The sequence below is a fragment of the Vulpes vulpes genome, chromosome 13, assembly GCF_048418805.1.
Source record: "Vulpes vulpes isolate BD-2025 chromosome 13, VulVul3, whole genome shotgun sequence".
In the NCBI taxonomy this organism is placed as follows: Eukaryota; Metazoa; Chordata; class Mammalia; order Carnivora; family Canidae; genus Vulpes; species Vulpes vulpes.
In genome coordinates this window covers 135928040-135949639 of record NC_132792.1, presented here as the reverse complement: position 1 = coordinate 135949639, position 21600 = coordinate 135928040, and the positions used below count along the sequence as shown (strand labels likewise).

The window sequence follows — 21600 nt, the reverse complement described above, 5'->3', positions numbered from 1 at the left end:
GCACAGGAAGGCAGGACTGCTGTCTGGGAAACAATAGTGAGTTAAGCCAGCGGTGCGGGTGCGGTTCTCTAGACCCAGTGAAACTTACAACTGTCCCCCACAGGCTGCACTTAAAAGGCTTCATTTAAAAAAAAAAAAAAAAAAAAAAAGGTGCCACAAAAGGAAAAATTTCCAACATCTCCCCCATCCTGTGGCATTTTCACCTAGAACACAGACATGGGCCACCCTTTGTTTGAAACACGCACAAAAATCCCACTCTGAACCTCCAGGGGAACTGCACGACATAGATGGCATGAAATGGGGGGAAGCCACTAGACATCTCTTCAAATTGTTTTTCCAGTATCAGAGTTCAAATTAATTGAATCTATTTAATTAAAAGCACTAAGCCAAGAATCATGATAATGTGGGTTCGTGACTTTTGCTATCAATGGACATTTTCATTCTTGGGGTAAAAATACTTTTCTGAACACCAATTTTTGTATTAGTAAGAGCAACAATCCTTCTGACATGTTTGCTTTTGCCTTTTTTTTTTTTTTTAACAAAAACAAATTAAAAGAAATTACTGAGCTGGTTTTTTCCTCCTGAACATCCAGGAAAAATCTGAAAAAATCTGAAACAAAGTCTTATGGTGAAAGAACCAAGTCACATTCTTAGGAAGAAAGGTCCCCTTTGAACTAAACATTATGAACTATGTACATTCACATTGATTTTCAGAATAGCAATTTACTGTCTTCCATTACAAAGTATCAAAAGTACTTTTTTTTTTTTTTTTTTTTTGCTACTGTTAGCAGTGATAGATTCAAAGAGAGCTGACAGGAAAGACTCCAACGTGATGAGACCTTCCTGTTTTTCAGATTTACATTCCTAACAGTGTTTTCTGCAAGGCTGGCAGAAACTCAAGATGAAGCAGTGCTGCACAACCAGAAGACAAATCTATGCCCTGGAAGATAGTATATCACAGTGTAACGTGTGGGGTGAAAGGCCTTTTTATCTTTTTTATCTTCCATAAAACAACCTGGGGTTGCTTATGTGGGAAAAAAAAAAAAAAAAGGCCTAAGTTCTTTTTTTGTTTTTGTTTTTTGTTTTTTAAAGAAGGGCTAAGAAACCAATGGTAAGGACAGAGCCTAAGACTTTCATGGAGGCAGAGGCTCCCCTAACAGAAGCCAAAGGTTGAACCTGTGCTTTGACCAGAACCAGCCAACAGAGTCTATTTCTGTCTTCTCTTCTGGAAAAGAAAGACTGGGATAGTTGGGGAATGCCAAAACATTTTTGAAAAAGAAATCTACTGGGGATCCCAGGGTGGCTCAGCGGTTTAGCGCCTGCCTTCGGCTGGGGCGTGATCCTGGAGTCCCGGGATCGAGTTCCGTGTCAGGTTCCCTGCATGGAGCCTGCTTCTCCCTCTGCCTCTCTCTCTCTGCCTCTCTCATGAAGAAATAAATAAAATATTAAAAAAAAAAAAAGAAATCTACTGAAAAAGAAAGTCTCGTTTTCATAACAAATAACATGAATATCAGGCAGTGGGTGATTTTTATTGTTGTCTTTGTACTTTCAAAGTGTTTCTAAGTTTTCAACAATAAATACAGCTTACGTGTTTAAAATGTTTAAAAAAATTAAAAGCCATTCAATTCCATTGAAAAGGATAAAACACCAACATTGAAGGTTTTTCTTAAAATCACTCCTTTAAGAAGCTCATATTCTACCCGAAACCAGGCTGGATCTTCATTTTTGGCTAAGATACTATGTAACCCCTCAAGGGGTGGTCTTGCCAGGAACTCTTTCCCAGATATTCCTGAAAAGACACTGTCCATACTTGTAGGGGCAAGCCGCTCTCCATCAGTCTGTCTGTCCCCTCAATCTGTGGACGTTCTGACCTCCCACAGAAGTATCATAACAGCAGGCACTCATATATGTGTGTGTGTGTGTGTGTATGTGTGTGTGTGTGTGTCTACGGACAAACAGCCAGGGCCCCCCCAGCTAAATCTTTCATCTTTGCTGGAGCAACCCAAACTCTAGCAGGGGCAAGAGAGTCAGTCTTTTATTACTCCTCTCGTGCAAACAACTTACATACTTGTTGAAAACTAGAATTATATATAAAAAGAAAGTTTCACAAACTTTTCCAATCTCCTCCTCCTGGCCGGGAACCAGCCGCAGCACCCGGCTCCGTTCCATCACACGCGGTTCCCAAAGCAGGCTGCTTAGGCAGGGAAGCCACTTGCCTCCCTCGCGCCGAATCCTTTCACAGGGGCCCATGGGGACGCTCCTCCAGCCCCTACTCCTGAATCACGTGTCCGAGTCCTCCGGAAACTCCTTGCGGGACTCCAAGGTACAGTCCCCTCAGCCATTACTTAGTCATTTAGCACAAGTGACAATGTCGCAGCTACCGGGTTTTCAGGTGACAGTGACACACACTTGCCAGGGAGTTAAAATAACCTACAGGCGAAGTACACATGAAAAGTACTTTGTTCCGAGTCCTTTAAAGATGCACCAGGTGGCTACTTCACTGTTGCTGGGAGATAAACGCCTGGTGGGTGACAGCATCTAAGGAAGAGACGTGAGCTCAGCTGACGTGCTGACTGGAAACGTGCCGTTACCACGCCTGTGGCACCTGGAACCCTTCCTTATGGACACGTGGCCGAGGGGGTGCAGGGTGGGCAGGGAAGATCTGGGAGATACTGGGGGGGAGGGTCTAAGCATCCCTCAAAAGCAGACTCGCCTATGGGAGCGCCCCTACTGCCTTGGCTTTAGCAAGAAGCTTCGGTTGGGTGTGTGCACAGCAAGCAGCACGGTGGGAGTGTGACTCCGGCTCTGCACTCACAGACACGTGGGAAAGCAAGCTGTGAGGCCGAAAATGCAGTATCGTCCTCCAAAGTCCGAACCTGGGGCGGGAGGCGTGCTCAGCCGTCCTCCCTGGCCCGGAGCCGGCAGCCAGGCGCCGCTGCCCACCCCGGGGTGGGGGGTCCTGCGAGGGAAGCTGCCCCCACTTGCTAAGGGTTCGAGTGAGGATTCTTACTGGGTTGGCTTTTGCAGCCTTTCCCGGAGGAGCCAAAACTGACCCCTGCACTTCCCCCACCGAACTGACTGATGCAAGAAAAAGTTCACCTTTCTACTAGAACAGAGAAGAAAGTTCCATCTGGATGGGCTTAGCCTCACTCTGAAAGGTCAGCCCGCCAGCCTGTGCGTGCAGAGGCGGCCGCGTGCCACGGTTTGCACACGCAGGTGTGCCCGGCTGCTCCGAGCCTGCCAACACCAGGCAGCCGGCCTCCCGCCCCTCTCCGAAAGGACCGCAGGAGACGCTGCTTCCATCGCCCCCAAGGCGCCCACTGCGCCGGGCCAACACCCTTCATCTCACACAGCCGACAGCCCGGGACGAAGAGCAGACCACACCTCTCCTCAGAGTCCCTCCCGCTGGCACAGGAGCTGCGCGCCCGAGAGCTGGGTTAGTAACTTTTGGGAGGAGGATACTGCATTTTTTTCAGACAGACAGACGCCGGTATCACAGACAGACACAGATGAATAACTTACCTCCTCAAAAGTCATAGACCAACTACCGTTTTCAATCATAGGTACAAAGACAATTGAAAAAAAAAACAAAACAAAACAGAATATCCAATGAAATCGCACACCTACTAATACAGTTATGAAACAATAACCAAAGCAGACGCTTGTTACTGCTGTTTTGCTATTCGGTTTTTCCCAGAGTGTCATTCACTCTTAAGTTCTCTCCATGTCGGCAAACAGTCTCTGGAAGAAAGTATACTTGAGGCAGCCAGGGAGCAAGTCTCAACTCAGGAAGACTAGTTAACACTTAAACTCCTCCCTCTCCACACTGCCCTTTGCAGTCTGCATGGCTGATGGAAATGCTGTATGTGAACTATTAGCAACTACAGTGTGAGTTGTTTACACTGTTGTTATGTCAGCTGGGGGGGAAGGGACTTCCTTATATGACGAGGTCGGAAATCTTGCAAAACAGTTCATTTTTAGGCAACAGAATGAAAATTGCTGGGCAGGGGAATGCTTCCAGCTGTCCTGTGCGTCTGACGGCTGGAGTGTGGGTGAAGCAGTACAAGGGATGACAAACGTCATTTACTCCATGATGAGAAACCAGAGAAATGTGAACTGGCATTCGGAAGAATATATGCCAAAAAGGAAAAAATGATGAGGGGAGGAGGCAGCTTCAGAAACTCTAGCTCAGCCTTTGGGGTGTGTCATCTACAGCTATAATGAATTCTTGGCACATGGTTTTTAAAGATATTTAAGGGTCAGGAGAAAATGTTTTCCTAAAAGACTCAGTACTGTTTTATTAGCAACAACACACTCATCTGTCGCATATTTTCGTTTGGGTAATTCTTTTAAGAGAGTTGATAATTATCATCAAATTTCAGTTTTCTGACATTCAAAGACAAATGCCTACAGATGAAATGTTTAAATGTCTACATTGTCTGCAAATGAAGATTTGAGAGAGAAAAATCTGGATATTTGAAATTACTTTAAGCTCTTCCTTTACCCAACATATCCAATTTTATCTTTCTGGTAGAAATTTTTAAAAATTTAAATGTCAAACTAAAAACAAACTCTTGTCAGTAATAACTAACTGGCAGTTGGCAAACCAGACTGCAGTTCTTCTAGCATTTAAAAAATAGTCTTAGATTATTCTCTAGCACAGAGGTCAACAAACTTTAAAAGTAAATGGCCAGACACTGAATATTTTAGGTTTTGCAGACCATACGGTCTTTGTTGAGACTACTCAAACTCTGCCACTGTTGTGCAAAAGCAGTCCTAGGTGATGGTAAGTAAACAATGGTTGTGGCTGTGTTCCAATAAAACTTTATTTACAAAAACAGGCAGTGCAACGATTTGTCCCACATGCCGTAGTTTTGCAGGTCCCTGCTCTAGTATACAAATCAACTTTTAAGAAAGCAAACGGGTTACAGATAATGTCAAAACATGTTAGTGTGACATAATTTTCCCAGTAATACTACTTTAACAGGAAGCAAAACTTACAAAAAATGGAATAAACTTCTTGGAGAATTCTGAAGATCATCAATAAACTAACTTAGAAATTCTTAATATGTGTAACATGTACACCTCTCTCAAACGTTAAGTATAACTCAATCAGTGAACAGGCATCTTCAAAAACCACCTGCTCCTTAGCAAATTTGCTCAAGATTCCTCAATATTGCTGAGGCTTGCAATTTCCACCATCCTACAACAGTGAATGCTTTGGATTATTCATGCTCAAAAAGAGTGGCAGCCTTCTGAAGTCTATCACAAAGTTATCACAGGCAGATAGAAACCATGTTCTTGACTATTACAGTTCATTAAAAGCACATTATTTCATAAACATAAATACTTCCAAAAACCAATGACAGTCTCCGTGATGAGGAAAATTAATAAAATGTAAGTTTCTTTTCATTGGTAGAAAAACACTTTTCAAAGATGGATTCACTTATCTTGACTTCCTGAGTATGGAAAGGCACCACACAGTAAGAAAAAACGGAAGTCTTTTTTTTTTTTTTTCAGGTAAGAAGTTTAGCAAAATTTAAACTTCTTTCCCTTGACAAGTTAGAAACAAAATGTGATAACTGGTCTAAGTTATTTAATTAGCTATGGAAGGATGGCAAATAATACAAGTCCAATTAAGCTTTACTTCAAATATTTTTTATTGTTTTTGGTATGTCTAATTAAATAGCTTAATTTTAAATTATGTGCAGGAACAACTAACTGCTCTACAAAAATTAGTATGTAGAAGACAAACTTTTTGTAAACTTAGAGTAATTATTCCTTCCTGTTTGAATTACACTTTGATAAGAGAATTCCTATTTCTAGCCTTATGGAAGAAATTAAACATTCTAAATTTAATTATACTAAACATTGATAAGATACTTCAATTAGAAATGATGTATGATGCTGTCTGTGTCACAAACTCAAGAGAGTTTAAGCATTCCTGATTCTTTCTAGGATTTGCCCATCTAGAACAGGTAATAACATAATCTTCATTATGCTTTGGAAGACTCACTAAATTAATTTAATTAGGTGTGCTTTTTAAGGCTTACCCCACATCTGTGCAAATAGGTTTTTTTTTTTTTAAAGATTTTATTTATTTCTTCATGAGAGACACAGGCAGAGGGCCAAGCAGGCTCCCCGCAGGAAGCCGGATTCAGGACTCCACCCTGGGACCCTGGGATCACACCCTGAGCCCAAGGCAGACGCACAACCACTGAGCCACCCAGGGATCCCCCTTCCCAAGTAATTCTTAAGAATTTACACAACTGGCTTCCCAGTCCAAGATCTATGAATTATAAAGTGCTCATTCCAGGAACATAGATCTTATTCTTGACAGGATTAAATTTAGAAGAGGCTAAAAGGTATTTCTTAGAACACTCTCCTACTTTAAGGTAATTATAATTAGCTTCTTAAACTGGATGTTGAATATCTGAAAGAACAAATCTATTGATGGCTGAAAACCATGTTGTCAACTGTCACCTTGAAAATGTAATTATAATTTGAGGACCATAACTTCAAGTGTATCGCCAATATAAATATCTAAATGTTATTAAAAGGGTATAGAAATATTAGTTAGATGTATTGACAAGCTATTATGATAACACAAAATATAAATATAATAGCCACCTGGGTGGCTCAGCGGTTGGGCGTTTGCCTTCCACTTGGGGCTTGATCCTGGGATTCGGGACCAAGGGGCTCCCAGTGGGAGGCTTGCTTCTCCCTCTGCCTCTGTCTCTGCCTCTCTGTGTGTCTCGTGAATAAATAAATAAATTAAACTTTAATAATAATAATAATAATACAAAAGAAGGGTTATAGAGAATATCAAAGTTAAAAGTAGTATCTGCTTTCAGAATAAAAAAAAAGTTTAATTCTAGTTTGGTCTCTCAGTAAAATGTGCACACACTGAAAGTCTTGCGTGTGATAAGTACTCTTTAAAAAATAATATGCACTGCACTGTTTATACATATCTACTTTGATACGAAAAGGATTTAAGAAACAGTATGAAGTTCAGTCCCAGACTGATTTTAAATATGCAATTTTAGTCTTTCGTTTCTTTCTCTTCTGTTTTTAAAGCACTCTTCCCAGATTTTATTTGTAATGATGGCAACTAAGAAAATTACAATGATAGTATAAGCAGTAGGAGGGCTTCATTTTAAATCCTTAAAAATATTTTATGGGATCCCTGGGTGGCGCAGCGGTTTAGCGCCTGCCTTTGGCCCAGGGCGCGATCCTGGAGACCCAGGATTGAATCCCACGTCGGGCTCCCGGTGCATGGAGCCTGCTTCTCCCTCTGCCTATGTCTCTGCCTCTCTCTCTCTCTCTCTGTGACTATCATAAATAAATTTAAAAAAAAATGTTTTAAAAATATTTTATAATGACTGCTTCAAGCCTTTCTAAAGCAGCATGCTATGTAAGCTACATTAAAATTAATTTTATTGAGGGGTGGTGGTGGTGGAAATCAGCTTCAAACCTTATTCTGTGAGTAGTTTATGGGTTAATGATTACCTGCCACAGCAGTATGTGGGATCTTACTGTCAGTCCTTTAGCCAGTTCTATAAACACAGGGAGAAACATACTGATGTCGGATTATCGGGGAACAATGCTTGGGAGATATATGGAGAAGATAAGCGAGGGACTGGGAGTACAGATTCATGTGAGGGGATATTACTTTAGTAATATCGGGGTACTTGGAGGCAGTAGGTCTAATAAGGCTAATAACAACCAATTACTGAATACCAACTATGTGCTAGGTACTACCACACAACATCCCTCATCTTTGCAAAAGTCCTTCAAGGAAATGTGTATGCTACTATGTGTTTCACAGATGACGAAGAGGTTCAATAACCAGCCAAGATGCTGAACAATGGGATAGGTATTAAAACCCCTCAATGTGGATAACAAATCCTGTGTTTTTTTTCTTGGAAAACCAGTATTTGAACTCAGTTCTGACTACAAAATCCATGTACTCCTTCCTGCCATGCCCCTCTGGGAGCCTCCCATGTCATTCAGCTCAGCAACAGAGACAAGAGGTACTGTGGCTACAGCGGCCCTTGTTATTTCTCTGACCACATAAAGGCAACTACAGTTACAAAAGTGGAAGTCTGCCCACTGTGGGTGATTAAATTAATAATGGCGCCCCAGTACTTTTTTTTGGCAGCATATTTTGGCATTGGTGGTGCTCAGTGTGAAAATAACAATACTCTGTAATCCCAGTGTTACTGACATGAAAAGGGAGGGAACCATTACCCATCTGTAGGAATCTGAGGAATTAAAACATGTTCAAGAGAGACAATATGTCAGCTGGAAAACAGTAAGTTTGAAATCAGTGTTTCCCCAACATTGCTTCATGGGAATAGTGCTGCTAATTAGCATTAGCATTAGCATCGAAGAGCTCTATCGATGAGAGGGGCCCAATTTTTAAAAAATACTACAACTAACTAAGATATTCAACTGAAATCAGCCTTGATTCTGGGACTGTACTATAATGAGATGTCACTGTTACTCAGATTTGTGGAAATAAATGTTGCGACAAACACCATTTACTGTGCTCCATTAACCTTTGTGGGTTTTATTTTTCCTTCCAAATGAGTTTGTATTTTTGACAGTTGCTACAGACAGAGGAAAGTCTGAAACATTCTCGTGCCAAGCTGGGAACAATTCACCTTCTAAAAGTCTTTGTGGATGTGACCATGCACAGCTAACACAGTACTGTGCCACTTGTTTTCTCATTTTTGAAAGTAGTCGATAGCCACTTTCTCTCTTTCTTTTTCCCTCTCTTTCTCTCAGCTTCTTATGAAGATTCCAAGTATAAATGCAACAGGTGGAGTTACCTACAAATATACAAACTGAAAGAAAAGAAATATTATGGTTGGCTACTCAAGAGTTTCCTGAAATGAAAACATACCTGGACATTTATCATGGCCAGAGTGCGTCTAAATCAAGAAGGAACAGAGGGAGGGGAACTTGCCACTACTCCTACTTTAGGGAAGAAGGCACTCTGCTCTCATGGGTGACCCAGGCCTCTCATACCTTGTATCTATCCATTGGGTCTTCCTGCTGCAGCTGACTCTCTCGCATTGTCTGGTATTCTTTCTCATATTTCTTCAGTTTCTTGGTTGGTACCTATAGGGATTAGAAGAAAAGCATGTTAGATAAAGACATGATGTAGGAAAACATTTCCTTTAAAAAAAAAAAAAGAAGATTTCATTTATCATTTATTTATTCATGAGAGACACACACACACACAGAGGCAGAGACACAGGCAGAGGGAGAAGGAAGCTCCTTGCAAGAAGCCCGATGTGGGATTCGATTCTGGAACGCCAGGATCACACCCTGGGCCGAAGGCAAGTGCTAAACCACTGAGCCACCCGGGCACCCCAGGAAAACATTTCCTGGTATGTTTCCTAATTTAAGTCTCTGGTATTCTAATGGCACACACCCAACTCAAAGTAGGGGCGGCGCGGGGGGGGGGGGGGGCAGTATAGATCCAAGAGCATAGGTCTGGAAACATTTTCTGTCAAGGCCTCGATAGTACATTTTAGGCTGGGCCACATGGTCTAGGTCACAACCACTCCAGTCTGTTGTCATTGCAGAAACACTGCTGTAAGTAACTCATAAGCAAGTGAGAGTGGTTGTGTTGTAAATAAACAAAACTTTATTTGCAAATGTCCATTTCTGTTCTGCAACATTGTTATGTCATAACTGTTCCTTGTAAATGTATTTACCAGTGGTTAATTCTAACCACTTTTTGGTAAAATTCATTCGTAGCCTCTACCATGTTGAAAAGGAAAATTATTTTATAAAAATAAAAAAAGTGAGTAACATGAAATATTTCTAAATAGTTAATATATTGCATCAGGGAGAATAAGGTCTGTCACTGAAAACTCCCAATAAATAACAGAATCGTTGTGCTGTATGAGATAATAGAAAATCATCTAAACAACTCATCTATTTCTTACTAAATTGTGTCATCTTTCAAAGACAGTAGTCTACTGTTTTCTGAAAAAAGACTAGGACTTATAATACTAAAAATAAACACATAAGCATAACACAGAATACAGGTCATTTTATTTGGCCCTAGATAGACCAGGGTCTGAATGCCTACTATTTTTTCTTTTATTATTAATTATGAAACCTCTTAGCAATCAGTATTTAACTTCTCTTAGCCTGAGTTTTGTCATCTATATAGCAGCAGGCAAACAAATTTCTGCTTCGTAACAGCTGTCAGGAAAATTAAACGCTGTAATGCAGGCCAAGTATCTAAAATATTACCTGGTTCCTGGAAATTTTTTTTAAAGTATTCAATAAAATTAATATGCTTTCATCTATGTTCCATATAACAGATTAAGCCTACTTTTAGGCCTTCCTTGGCCAATCAAAATTATATAATTCCTTTCAACATCAAAATCTTTATTTAATGTTCAGGTGCTAGAATAAGTGACTTGAAACAAGGGAAAAAATTATCTAATTTTAAAAAAGACAACAGATGTGTTATTTTGCTGGATTCTCAGGGACTGGAAGGCGAAGATGATGTGTTGATGATGCTCCTTAGTAACTGTCGTCACGATAAGTCGTTGGCCCATAGGAGACTCACAGCAGATGGTTTCTTGTCGAGTTCAAGATACGGTATTTAGAAAACATGCAATATATGTTAGAATCTGGCCAGAGAACTTGTTAAATAAAAAGCAAAAATGCCATGGGTCCTGCCCCTCTGTATTCTAATCCCTCTGCTCTTACATCCAGGAGCACTCACAAGTACTGGAATTACCTGTTTCTCACCACAACTGGGAGGTTTCACAAACTCAGTCCAAACTTGAGACAGTAAAAATCATTCAACAACCACAGAGTGACAATATCCTCCCGGCTGATGGGGGAGTTTCCCCAGTGAAACAAGAAGTTAAGGACATTTTTCAGGGTGGAACTGAATTGCAAAACCACTGCTGAATACTGTCATGAGAAACTCATTTTTTCTTACTTCATCTCCAGAGACCTTCGAGAGCACACCGTGCTGAGCCAGAATGCAAACAGCAGAGAAGCACCAACTCCTGACTTTTGGCCTCAAGATCGTCAGATAAACCAGGAAAATATACGTGATCATGTACCAACAAAACAGCAGCAACAACATTATTTCTTCTAGACTTTTTTTTAATTCTTAAAAAATATTTTATTTATTTATTTGCGAGAGACACAGCACAAGCAGGGGGAGCAGCAGAGGGAGAGGGAGAAGAAGGCTCCCCTCTGAGCAGGGGGCTCAAGGGCTCAAGCCCCAGACCTGGGATCATAACCTGAGCTGAAGGCAGACGCTTAACTGACTGAGCCACCCTGGTGCCCCCTCTTCTGAGCTTTAATAGGGGGCCTCAATTTCCTCTAGCTGCTTTTTTTTCTGTATGTATTACTATACTCCAAAAACCAAAAGACTCTTAAGATGAAGTAGCAAGTCCTTGGCACCAAAGTAGCCCTGGAGCTGAGGAAAAGGGGAAGAAGTCTCAGTTTTCAGCAGAGACAGGTGTTTCTAAGGCATCCTAGGAGCAGGATCAAGGGGGGGGGTGCGATGGGGGGGGCCTCCTCCTGCAGCCATTTACCCACAAGATGGGAAGTACGTCCATATTTCTGCACCTGAACACGGGAACTAGTGGGGACCAGTCTGAACATCAGTCCCATGTGGAAGTATTTTCTATATGGTTTCTAAAATGGATCTATTCACCCACCAATGGCTGAATTACACATTGTAGGCTTGCTTCTAGAGAATATGTTCTAAAATCATATTTTTAAAATTCAAAGTATTATAGAATTTTTTTTCGTGTAAAAAGTGTCCTTTTAAAAGTCAATCTTTATGTTAAGAGGTTCATTTTAATGTGAAATTTTAAAAGAATGCATTAAACACCCTCAATAAGCTAATCCTTTCCCATCTGGCTGAGATTCTAGGATGTTTGGCTTCATCTTGTTCAGGGAAACAGAGCAGGTTCCCAGAACAATATGTTGCTAGGAAACCTTCCAAGCTTATTTATCTTGAGCTGTGGGGTGATATTGAGCATCCACCTGTGATTGGCACAAAGTGAAAGGGGGGGAGGGGGGAAGGAGAAAGGTGAGCTGATATGAAACTGCTATTTATGAGATAATCAAAGAACATAGACTATCACAGTTTTTAAAACTGTATTTCAGGACAAAATTGATTTTATTTTGGGGAATGTATTATTGAGCTTAAAATTTTTCTTAGAACAGAAAGGAATAAAATACTTCTTTAATATGTAGTTTTAATTAAAAGAACAGAAAGTCATTAAGAATTACTAGAATTGAAACAACTTATTATCTCAAAGTACTACAGACATCTCTCCCCTTAAGTTAAACATTTTTAATAGAAGTGTGCACTTGGAAAATCACCAATCCTTTCAAATGTTGACCTAATTTGGGAGACTTCTTCCACCCACCATCCATCTTCTACCTGTCCAATACCCCCTATTTGACTAAATTCAGCAAACGTCCTCAAAGAATCCATAATTGTTTGATAAGTGCAACTGATAATGAGCATTCACCAGTTCAAAATGGTGTTTATTAAAAACGACCCCAATAGACAAACTCTGGGAGGACAATCCCCAATAAGTATAATAGCAATCGTTTAAATAATTAGCCTAGGCCTGACATTTTGGACTTGACAACTACATTTGGGGAAGTAAGCATTCCAAATAGAAGCAGCGTTTTAGGGGATCCCTGGGTGGCTCAGCGGTTTGGCGCCTGCCTTTGGACCAGGGTGCGATCCTGGAGTCCCGGGATCGAGTTCCACGTCGGGCTCCTGGCATGGAGCCTGCTTCTCCTTCCTCCTGTGTCTCTGCCTCTCTCTCTCTCTCTCTCTCTCATAAATAAATAAATAAATAAATAAATAAATAAATAAATAAATAAATCTTTTTAAAAAAAGAAAATAAAAGAAGCAGTGTTTTAATGTTTTAAATATTATATGGTATTTTGGTTATTTCACAATATGCTTAACCCTGACATTTAAATTCATAATATAACCATTTATGTAGGACCTTTGGAGACCGTCTGTCTGGTACAATCCCTGTCTTCAGGATGAGGAAAGTGAACCCACATGCTAAGAACATTGGAGTGAGCCAGCTGGTTGTGGCAGAATGATTTGGAATATGGTGGGACCACTGTTTCTCTGGCTTGTACTCTGGGCTGTCAGGACCTGTGTATTTCCCAATATTCTTTAAGTCATGTGAATGCTATTTTCATTATTTTTGCCATATCCAAATACTTTTTTCGATGATTTTTTCCTTAAATCAATTGACTTTCTTACACAAATTTATTTTACAAGAAAAATATTTTGGAAGCAAGTCAATATACACAATTATGGTAGACAAAAAATGCCCCCTCCCCACCAAAGATGTCTGCATCCTAATGCCCAGAACTTATGAACATGCTAACTTCCAAGGAAAATTGTATTCTGTAGATGTGATTGAGGTTAAGGACATTGAGTTGGGGAAGTGATCTTGGACTTCCTAGGTAGGCCCAATGAAATCCTACGAGTCATAAAAAGAGGAGACCTTTTCCAGACTTCAGTCAGAGGAGATGTGACTGTTGCAGAAAAGCCAAATAAATTTTATGTTGCTGACTTTGAAGACAGAGGAAGAAGGGAATGTGGGCAGCCTCTAGAATCTAAAAAAGACAAGGAGAGCCTTCCAGAAAGGAATGCAGCCCTGCTGACACCTTGATTTTAGCCTAATGAAACCCATGTTAGACTTCTCACCTACAGAACTGTAAAATAATAAATTTATCAAAGTCTTTAAAGCCTCTAAATTTGGGCACCTGGGTGTCTGAGTGGTTGAGCGTCTGCCTTTGGCTCAGGTCCTGATCCTGGAGTCCTGGGGTAGAGTCTCACCTCAGGCTTCCTGGGGGGAGCCTGCTTCTCTCCCTATATGTCTCTGCCTCTCTGTGTCTCTCATGAATAAATAAATAAAATATATTTTTTTAAAAACCTCTAAATTTATAGTTTTGTGTTGTGGTAACAATAAGAAACTAGTCCAACAACATATTATAAATCATAACTATCAACTGAACTACCAAATGTTTACAAACAAAACTCATTGAAAGTCTTAAAGCTCTTGCTGAAAGAGTAACCCCATTTTACAACCAATCGCAAATTATGTCAATATAAAATAAACTGTATACTGTCAGTTCTTACGTTACAAATATCAGAATAGCAGTAAGCAGTAGATAAAAACAATTCCACCCCAGCCAATGCGTAGACTCATTGAGTCCCTTCCTGCCTTCTCCTCCTTACCACCAATGGCAACCAGTTGTGGCATTTCTTAAACTGTACTATTTTTGCTAAGGATCTGTACGATGTCTCCTGATATTTTCTCTTGCATTTTATCATATTCCATTTTTATTTATTTATTTATTTATTTATTTTTTTATTTATGATAGTCACAGAGGGAGAGAGAGAGGCAGAGACACAGGCAGAGGGAGAAGCAGGCTCCATGCACCGGGAGCCTGATGTGGGATTCGATCCCGGGTCTCCAGGATCGCGCCCCGGGCCAAAGGCAGGCGCCAAACCGCTGCGCCACCCAGGGATCCCTATATTCCATTTTTAAAATGCCTGTTCAGATCTAAAATGACTCCACGAGCAGCAGTTTGAAGGACATGACTAAATCAAGGGGGCTTTTTCATCTATTACCCTGACACTCATCCTCACTGGGCTATAATACTAAATCACTGGGGAGGCTCTATTAACTCCTGTCCTGGTCACCAGTGCAGTTGCTTGCCATTTACTGATGAAAGTGGGTCCTATTCAGCCATTAACAGGAAATACATAGAAAAGAGCTTTATGAACTTAAGGGCAAGGGGGCGGTGGGAGAGTACTCCACAGTGACCTTGGAAGGAGAAAGCGCAATAGTTGCTAATTTGCTTTATTATTTCTCTCACCTGTCATCATGCCATCATACCAGCCTCAGCTGGAAATGTGGGAGAGGAAGACTGAAGAATATGCTCAACTTTCTTTTCCTATGCTCTCCCTCTTCTTTCTTTTCTGTTTTTTTTCTTAAAGATTTTATTTATTTATTTGACAGAGAGAGTGCAAGGAGGGGGAGGGGCAAAAGTAAAGGGAAAGGCAGGTTCCCCCTGAGCAGGGAGCCCAATGTGGGGCTCAATCCCAGGACCTCATGACCTGAACTGAAGGCAGATGCTTAACCGACTGAGCCACCCAAGCACCCCTCTCTTCTTTTCATCTAAAGCATACATGTCTTGTTTTTACATATGACTCTGATTGAATGAAAATACGTTTGTGTATATACATAATTTTTGTTGTGTATCAGTTTTAGATTAACTTAACCATCTTTATCTCACTAGCGACACCTACTTTTACTGCCTCACTTTTACTTTTATTACATTGAGTAGTCCTTGCTAATACTTGAATTTCATGTGTTAGTTATTTTTAATAAAACATACTTCTCTTACATACATGATGTGGTTATGATTCCTGATTATCATATGTGATTCTTTATACATGAAGGAGTTTAAGGTGCCTTTTCAAACAGCACAGATCCTAAGCTCTGGATTGTAACTAATGGAATAATAGAACTAATTCTGAATTAACAAATGGGAAGCATGCCCATTCTATTAACAAGGGAAACGTATACACAGAAAGAGGGGAGTGGCACAGAAAGCTGAATAGATGTGCGCAGAATTTTCAACCTGGTCTGTACTCTGCAGCGTATACGGCAGGATTCTTGGCATATGTTGGTCTTATGGAAGAGTGCATCAACATTGTGAAAAGTGGATTCGAAATTAACTAGAGAAAAGAATCTAGGAGCGACTAGTGTTTCTCAAGGTAGGGGTATTACTGGCATTCTGGGTGGAATGATCTGGGGTTGCATTATGGTCTACTTCCCATTTCTGAGCCCCTAGTATCCTTTGCCCATTTATGATGTCACCTACTAAATGTTGGTTGTGCCCTCCAGTCACCGTTATGGTTTGGATGCCCACACAACACAAATAGGGAGGGGAAGGCATTAAGGGATGAAGGGTAGACACTCGAGAAAAAGTGGGATTTGTGCTGAAAACCTCTGAGCTGTGCTGTCAGTACAGGCACTGGAGGTTTTCAGCACTGCATTCATATATTATGATGTCCTCTTCCTTCTGTTCTGTTTTGGATCAGCAGTAATTGGCACAAAGAGAAACACGAAGTGCCTGCATGTCAAAGAATTCCCTAACACTTCTAAGGCTATAATTTAGAAAATTATATATTTAAGCCTCTCAACAACTCTGCGAGGTATTATTTGGATTTAACAAATAAGAAAACCTCCTTGAAGAGAGGCAACTTTCCCAAGATCATACAGCTGGTAAACAGAGTCAGAAATGGGATCTAGGCCACCATCTCCCTCTAGCTTCTGTCCTCTTTGACCACTTTGCTCTACTGCCTGGGACCAATTAAGGCAAAGCTCCTGAGGAAGCCGACAAACTAGATGTAGTGCCAAATATGTGTCTAATTACCATATAGTTTCATATGTGCAATAAAAGGCTATCAGTACATATTTTCATAAAAGGTGCAAGAAGAAATTTGTTGGGGGATGGGGAGGAGCACCTCCATGAGAATTTTCATTAAGACTGGTGTATGTAAGCTTTCTTGCCCAATTAAAAAATCACATTTCTCCTGTGCTAAAATTTAACAATGGGCTAGTCACTTGTCAGAGCTATTATTTAAAATGTGATGAGTCTGCTTCTCTATTTCAAAAATAAAAGATACAAAAATATTTATTAATGGATGCAAATGCTGGTAAAGTAAATCACTATTAAAAAAAAAAAAAAAGGCTGCCAAGATCTATTTAAAATTTTCCTGATGGCCAGGAGTCTGAGTGCCCAAAAAATTAATAAGCCAAAGGTTCTAGAAATTATGTACTGTTCTTGCTCACTTCAAATAATTTTTTTTGCTTCAAATAATTTCTTAGGATGAATATAGATGATCCCATTTAATATATTAATCATTATAGAAGAAACAGACAACTATGGTATGACATTTCTTGGTGATCTGGGGTTGTAGGCTTCACTTAATCTTCTTCACAGTGTTCATCAAAAGAAGTTACTCTGACTCTTTCTAAGCTTTTAGCACTAGGAGGAGGCGGAACATAGTCAATGATATTTTACCCCATGAGATTAGGGGGGGAAAAACTTCAGAGACCATAAGAACCTATAAATGATGATTAATTGTATTCTTTCTTATTGAGGCATAGGTGACATATAACCTTATATTAGTTTCACGTGTATGATATGATTCAGTATTTGTATACATTGCAAAATGATCATCTCAAATAAGTCTAGTTAAGTTAGAAAAAGTATTTTTGTAACTCATAAGATCTACTCTCTTAGCAAGTTTCAAATGTGCAATGCAGCATTATTAACTACAGCCACCATGCTGTACATTAGTTCCCTAAGGACTTATTTATTTTATAACTTTAAGTTTGTACCCTGTGACCCCCTTTACCCATTTCACCCATCTTCTACCCCCCACCTCTGGCAAGTTGTAGTCTAGTAAGGAATGGTTTAAGGGCATGGGGACAAGGAAAGTACTTCTCTCTTGTAGGCTTATAGACATCAAATGACTAGGTGTTCTCTTCCTGAATTCATCTCATCTGGCATGTTCAGCTTTCCAATTACTCAAGCCTAATGGTGCACACACCCATGACAGGTTCCTGGACTCATTAATGAATAGTTTTATTATGTGAGTCACTTTCCAATATTCATGGCTCACTCCTGAATGTGGTATGCTTATCAAAATATCTATGAAAGTTTATGAAATATCTATTTCAACTTTCTTTACCACATTCTAATATATGCTGTCTGTTCCTAATGCTGTAGCAAATTTAAGAAACTGTGGCATTTGATAGAAACTGCTTATCTGTTCATTTCTAATTCCTCATTTCCAGTCCTATGAATCTATATACTTTTCTTTTTTAGAACTCCTTGGTATTGTGCTTAAGTTTTCCTACCAATAAATAATATCTGGAGGTGGAGTAATTTCTTTACTATCTATATCTTGACAATTCCTATTTTACAATTTCCAGCTCAGGACTTCTACTGAGCTCAACCTACCTATCCACCTGTTAACCTGATATCATCTTTTAGATATTTCACATAGGAGACATTTTAAATTTGGACTCATCACCCACTGCCTAACTCCAGCCAGTTCTCCCACTGTTCATTTTCCATCCAGAGGCTCAAATGAGAAACCCACAGGAGACCCCTACCCCCACCGAGGACCATGAAATCATTCATGTCTCCTTGCTTGTCTTCTTTTGAATCCTGTTGACCCCAACCAAATTCAAGCCATAATCCCCTCCCATCACTGCAATAAGCTCCAAAATGATCTCTCTGTATCTGTCCTTGCTCTACTCCAAAACTTTTTTTCCATAGGGCAATGTTTTTTCAAAATGCAAATCTCTTATCATTCCTCTTCCTAAATTTTTCAATTGCTTCCTGTTGCATTTAGGATAGAGAGAGAAATACTTGACATAACTCTGCTTGTCCTATAGGATCTGATCTCTATCTACTATTCCTCCCTCATTCTCTATGCCTCCATTTTGTAAAAATGGGGTTCACCCATCCCAAGAAGTACACGAAAGGATCCAAATAGATGCAAAAGGCAATTATCAGAATTTCTAGTTTTTTAAAATATTTTATTTATTTGAGAGACAAAGAGTATAAGCACAAGGTGAAGGGGAAGGGCAGAGAGAAAAGCAGACTCACTGGCCTGAGCCAAAATCAAGAATTGGGTGCTTAACTCACTGAGCCACCTGGGTACCCCTCTAGTTCTATTGTTTAACCTTATCTTTTTCAAATGTCTATTTTTGTGTGTATTTTATTAAAGTATACATTAATGTATTTAAAAATGAAAGTACATATATTGGAAGTATGTGCTTAAATTGCTTTTACTGATAGGAATGCATAATGAAAAGAGTTTAGGGCTCACTACGTTCTTTTTCTTTTTAAAGATTTATTTATTTATTCATGAGAGACATAGAGAGAGAGAGGCAGACACAAAAGCAGAGAGAGAAGCAGGCTCCTCCAGGGAGCCTGATGGAGGACTCAATCTGGGATCCCAGGATCACACCCTGAGCTGAAGGCAGATGCTCAACCGCTGAGCCACCCGGGCATCCTAGGCTCACTAGGTTCTACCATAGCCATAGCCATCCTGGACTTCTTTTACTTCCTTCTGCACATATTCTGACTTATTTCAGGATGGGCGTGCTATTCCTTCTGCTGGGATGGAGTCAGCATATTCACCTCAGGATTCTAACTGAAAGGTCTAAGGTATGATCAGGCACCTCTAATTTTACAAAGCTTAGGCAATTCTGCTATACTGTATTGTCTGTTTAAAAACCACTGAATTAAAACATCAAGTGCTAAGGGAGTGGGGCGCAGGCTGAAGAGGCTTTTAATGGACTGGCCTAAGAATATAATCACCAGTTTCTAGGGGAATATCCATTCTGTGTTTCAAACAACCAACTTATAAATAAACTTTAGGGGAGAATAAATTTGTAAGATCAGGAAGGACTATTTTTAATGTTCTAGAATATCTCAAGAATCTATTATATAAACAGTTTGGGTGTAAGGACACAATCAAGTTGTAAAAGGAAAAATTGGGGTGCCTGGGTGGCTCAGTTGGTTAAGAGTCTGATTCTTGATCTCAGTTCAGGTCTTGATCTCAGGGTCGTGGGTTCAAGTTTCACGTTGGCCTCCACACCCAGTATGGAGCCCACTTTAAATAGATAGATAGATAGATAGATAGATAGATAGATAGATGATAGATAGATAAGGAAAAATCATTTGCTTCAAGAATATTTAAGCAATCGAGTTTCTCTTCAATATTATATTTAGGGTAGCTTAGGGTTAAATGAGCTTGCATTTGAGGTTCTTCTCTGGCAAATACTAGCTACATAATTTTAGAAGCAAATCACTTAAACCTCTTACTCAGAGCTTTAATTATTTATTTTTTAAAATGGGGTTAACACAAATCACAACCACTGTGACCACCTCCTTTTATTGAGCACACAATGCATGCTATTGTACTAGGCTAAGCACTTAACATATTTTTTATTACTCAAGCCTCACAAAGTTGAGTTGGGTTTACTTTACCCATTCTATAAAAGTAAGTATACTGAGGAAGACAAAGTAACATGAAAAGGGACCATAATAGGGCAGCCCCAGTGGCTTAGCGGTTTACCGCCGCTGTAGGCCTGGGGTGTGGTCTTGGGAGACCTGGGATCAAGTCCCACATCGGGCTCCCTGAATGGAGCCTGCTTCTCCCTCTGCCTCTCTCTCTCTCTCTGTGTCTCTCATGAATAAATAAATAAAATCTTAAAAAAAAAAAAAAAAAAAAGGAAAAGGGACCATAATAATGACTGGCCCAACAGGCTTTCTGACATCAAAATCAATGGGTTACATGCCTGTCCTCAAACACTGCCTGTCACCTGTCCAGCACACACAGCTCTCAAACCCGGGGTCCTTCTTATCAGCCGCTGGCTGCAATGCACCAAGCTAATCAACTGCAGGATGGTGGAGATACTATTTTAACTCCTGACTAGGAGATAACGAACCTAAGATATCTGCTGTATCACCAACTATCAGGTTGGAACTCAAAAAAGTATAAACACCATCACCCTGAAACTTCTGGCAAGCCAGAAAAAAGAGAAGGTCAAACAGACTCTGGGGTGGTTGAACCAGGAATTTAACTCTGGGAGAAGCCTGTATAGAATTTCCTAAAGTTTCAAGAAGGGGCAGATTGAAATAATATATTTTCCTTCTTTCCTAGCCCTCTGAAGACAAGTATTGAGGCATTAATACCATTGATACCAGGAGATTTACAGTGTAAAGCCAATTACCTTAAGGTACTGGAATCAGGCAGCTCACAAAATGAGCCCTATAGTTTCACTGAAATTGCCTTTCTTCTCTGTGTATGATTTTCTAGATTTCCTTCTGTTCCTATTGCTTCACATCCTGATTTGTACAAAAAATGTTGGGTTCTTTTCTGTAGCCATATGCAACTGTAAACGCTGCAGCTGGTTTACTAGCACTCATTCTACTGGTTTTTAAATCTATTTTTCTCAGATTCTTTGCAATGGAAGGAGAGAGAAAAAAGACATTTTGCTTGTTTATCTTCTAAGTAGTAAGAATAATCTCATCTCACTATATCCTCAATTTTAGATTGAATTATGAAAATTTTGTTATTTTTCTCTTTGTAAAAATTAAGAAGCAATAATATCTTAAGCTGGCATAATAAACTGATGTTTGTTATTTCTTTTATTTTAGGGCAAGATGCTCAACATCCACTGTAATATGGCAAGTGAAATTCCATTTCTGAATAAGTTTTTGGGGGGATCCCTGGGTGGCTTAGCACCTGCCTTCGGCCCAGGGTGTCATCCTGGAGTCCTGGGATCAAGTCCCGCATCAGGCTCCCTCTTCCTCTGTGTCTTTGCCTCTCTCTCTCTCTCTCTCTCTGTCTCTCGTGAATAAATACAATCTTTTAAAAAACTGAATAAGTTTTTGGTTAGAAATTTACCACTTAACATTTTTATTATAGTGTTTAGAAAATAACAGAATGACTAC

General features: G+C 39.9%; 1 protein-coding gene across 14 annotated transcripts in view; it reads right to left on the bottom strand.

The window, feature by feature from the left end:
• RABGAP1L (RAB GTPase activating protein 1 like) overlaps positions 1 to 21600 on the bottom strand; it is a 724498-nt gene that overhangs the window by 24221 nt on the left and 678677 nt on the right. For 7 of the 14 annotated variants that reach the window (XM_072733070.1, XM_072733071.1, XM_026001260.2 and 4 more), the window contains one exon: positions 9034 to 9126. In XM_072733070.1, coding sequence (XP_072589171.1) covers positions 9034 to 9126 — 93 coding nt within the window. Of the gene's footprint in view, positions 1 to 3522; positions 3884 to 8542; positions 8850 to 9033; positions 9127 to 21600 lie in introns of those variants that run through there. The other 7 variants (XM_072733072.1, XM_072733073.1, XM_072733074.1 and 4 more) reach the window with 2 other exon arrangements.